This window comes from Entelurus aequoreus, linkage group LG24, assembly GCF_033978785.1.
Source record: "Entelurus aequoreus isolate RoL-2023_Sb linkage group LG24, RoL_Eaeq_v1.1, whole genome shotgun sequence".
Lineage (NCBI taxonomy): Eukaryota > Metazoa > Chordata > Actinopteri > Syngnathiformes > Syngnathidae > Entelurus > Entelurus aequoreus.
Window position 1 is genome coordinate 18,369,917 of NC_084754.1, and position 3,876 is coordinate 18,373,792.

The 3,876-nt window shown below is 40.8% G+C and overlaps 1 protein-coding gene across 1 annotated transcript; it reads right to left on the minus strand.

Moving 5' to 3' along the window:
- Positions 1-1,873: 1,873 nt before the first annotated feature.
- Positions 1,874-3,876, minus strand: fjx1 (four-jointed box kinase 1; the record flags this gene model as incomplete). The annotated part of the gene is given in 3 exon segments (XM_062035192.1): positions 1,874-3,352; positions 3,355-3,483; positions 3,486-3,876. Coding segments are annotated over 3 exon segments (633 nt in total), but the record flags the coding sequence as incomplete, so codon positions are not given.

The window sequence follows — 3,876 nt, forward strand, 5'->3', positions numbered from 1 at the left end:
ATAATTCCCGGTAAGATTAGAAAAGGATTAGCGTTCTCTCCTATTGTAGCGTGCCTTTGGCTGACGGAATGGCTCAGAGGGAACACTCATGCCAGTGCCATGCGTTTATACAACACAATGAGAGCACTGTCATCGTCAAGAGCGGCGGCTCGTGCAGATAAATGTTGGATGCAGCGTAATAAACCAGTACACAGCGTGTTAACATAAATTAGTGTATATTTTAGAAAAAGAAGGGAGCTCATGGAATGTTACAATACACATAAATCAGTGGACTGCTCAGTTCAAAAGACAAGTCGCTGCACAATAATTACAGTACTTGACATGGATATGCTACTGTACACTCTTAAGGCTGACTTAAAAAAAGACGTAGTGCATGACAACTGAATGTGCAAAATTATTTTCTATAAAAGCGACCAGATTTTACGATTATTAAATATTGGATGCAAATATTACGGTATTTAAGATTATAAACCAAAAAGGCAATAATCTAAACACAAATACAGCACATTATGTTACTCACAGTCACTATAGTGTAGTCTGTACAAGTGTTCCTCATTAAGTAGATCTACAGCACTGTACAAAGTGTGAAAAACATCTGCAAGAAATTAAGATGATACAAAGAGTTATAGAAAGTAGGCATCACATTGCATCCCTTAGAGGTAGTTCAGTTAGATCAGGGGTGTCCACATTTTTTCCAGCAAGGGCCGCATATATAAAAATTGAAGGATGCTTGGTTGGTTGGAGCATGGGGGCTACTTTGATACATTTTCTACGTAAAAGATGCTGAAACTAATACGCTGTAGATCAATATATACCGTAATTTCCGGACTATAAGCCGCTACTTTTTCCCCTCGTTCTGGTCCCTGCGGCTTATACAAGGGTGCAGCTTATTTACGGCCTGTTCTTCTCCGACACCGACGAAGAGGATTCCGGTGGTTTTAGTACGCAGGAGGAAGACGATGACACAATGATTAAAGACTGACTTTTCATATACCGGTAGGCTGGTTATTTTGATAACGTACAGGCGAGCACTTTGTATTACTTTGCACCATTGTATTATTTGTACTCTGCACGAATGCTGTTCGTCATGTCAAAGATGTGAAAGTTTGATTGAATAATTGAAAGATTTATTGTTAATAAATGGAACGCTTTGCATTCCCAAACAGTCATCCCTGTCCCGACAATCCCCTCCGTGGTAGCAGGAACCCCTATATACTACGGTAATTACACATCAAAACCCTGCGGCTTATAGTCGGGTGCGGCTTATATATGGAGCAATCTGTATTTTCCCCTAAATTTAGCTGGTGCGGCTTATAGTCAGGTGCGGCTTATAGTCCGGAAATTACGGTACTTACTCTCTGAACAAAACAAGCACATTAGTGTAATATCTAATCTAACCAGGGCTGCATTTTTAGATTATTTAGTAATCGAGTAATCCATCAAATATTTTGTACGATGAATCAAGTAATCGGATAGACACACTTTATACCGTCAATGTGTATTTTGAGGAAAATGGAAATCAACAGATACAATAACATTTTGAATATCTAAAAAAATTTAAAACTTAAATAAATAATAAGAATTAAAAAATTAACTACTTTAGAGAAAAACTTTAAATTAACAACAATTATGCTTGCCATAACCTTCATTCTTTCTTTTCTGATAAATGCACATCATCAACTTTGACATTACACTTTTAACATGTATGAATTTAATATTTACATATACATATGTGTATACACACACACACACATATATATATATATATATATATATATATATATATATATATATATATATATATATATATATATATATATATATATATATATATATATATATATATATATATATATAATTTTTTTTTATTCACTATTCCCCACTACACCGCACTGTTCTCAAGTGTGCTCTACTGTAGTGGCCATGTGAAAACTATGGTCCCATATTTAATGTTCTGAATTAATCGAAGCAATATAAATCAAAGCTTTTTTCTATTCTGATTAAACAATTAAAGTTGCAGCCCTAAATCCAGCCCCCATTAATTTCTTCTTGTTATTGTTACGCCAACTAAACCTTTTAAGGGCTATTTTACTGTAGCATACTCGAAAATAATAAATGTGTACACATGTTCATTATGACAGGACGCACAGAAACCATGCACAGATCGTACATCATTTTGGTTTTCTGATGCTAATTTCGGGGGGAATTTAGGCCAGTGTAATTTTTTTGTTTGTAATGTTCTAATATGGGACATGTTTATTTTGCCTTGAGAATGTGTCGCGCGGGCATACCTGTCAACATTCCTGTTTTCGCCAGGAAAATCAAGTTTTGTCCTCTACTAGGGCAGTGGTTCTTAACCTGGGTTCGATCGAACCCTAGGGTTTGGTGAGTCGACCTCAGTGGTTCGGCGGAGCCTCCGCCACAGAGGTAAAGACACATCCGACTTATCGTGTAAATAAAAACTTCTCCCTATCGGCGTTTTATGGATACCCCCAAACAATGTTCCCTCTAATTTTCCATTTGATTTGCAGGTTGTTTGATTGATCGATTGAATCTTTTACTAGCAGATTGCAAAGGGAGAGAATACATTATATGAAACAGTACAGTTTACACAGTACAGTACATATTCCGTACAATTGACTACTAAATGGTAACATCCGAATAAGTTTTTCAACTTGTTTAAGTCGGGGTCCACGTTAATAAATTCATGGTAATGTGTATAAGGTGTGTAATTTGTTGTGAGTTCATGCACTGTGTTGGTTTTGTTCTTTGAACAAGGTGATGTTCATGCACTGTTCATTTTGTGCACCAGTAAAAAAACATATAACTTTTCCTTGAATTTGAAAAAATATATATATGTTTTTCACTAATGAAGGGTTCGGTGAATGCGCATATGAAACTGGTGGGGTTCGGTACCTCCAATAGGTTAAGAACCACTGCTTTAGGGCTCCGTAAAGTGCCAAGCAGGGAGGTATTGGGTCCCATTTTTATAGTCTTTGGTATGACTCGGCCGGGGTTTGAACTCACGACAGACACTCTAACCCCAAGGCCACTGAGCAGGTGTAATTTTACCCCTTTTTTGGAGAAATGTCCTATATTTTGAAATGTAAATGTTGACAGGTATGGTCACGGCCCACTAAAAAAGAAGGAGCAGCTCGCGGCCGCACTTTGGACACCCCTGAGTTAGATAATTAGGACAAAAATGTGCCCTAATAGAGTTTCCATCACTGGTCTAATGCTCACAACTGGCCATACTTGTCCTTGCAGTGTAAAATGTGTGTGTGCACGATGTCTATCCTGTCCTGGAGCACGGCGGCGTGCTCGTCGGAGAGGAACCCCAACTTGGCGGACAAGGCTCGCTGTCTCGGTAAAGCTCCATCAGTCTCCTCCTGGCGTCCCTCCGCCGGTGCAGCTCCGCCACACGCCGCGCGGTCTTCCTCCTAAACACGCACACGGAGCTCAGCACCGCCTGGTGGTATTTCTCCACATGTTCAACACCCGGAAGCCGTGCACTAACCCGGCCTCGTTGTCGATAAAGACGAGGTTCCCGCGGGGGGTTTTTAGCAGATTGTTGGTGTCTCTCTCCATAACGCGCGGGTCCCATTGGAGGCTGAACAGATTGCTGACCAGCCGGTCAAAGTTGGCGGTCAGGTAGTCGAATATGATCAAGTCACTCCACTGCATGAGGTCCAAAAGCTCCGCCGTCGTCTTGTTGCGGAGCTCCGGGTGCAGCCCGCTGCTCTCCTGCCGGAGCGGGGCAGGTGTGACGACCCCGGTGAGGTCGGACACCCACTCGGTGAGAGAAACCACCGCCCGGTCGCTCCATTGTAATCCCTCAACGCGCGTCCGTACCGCCGCCCATTGCTCGCTGTAGAG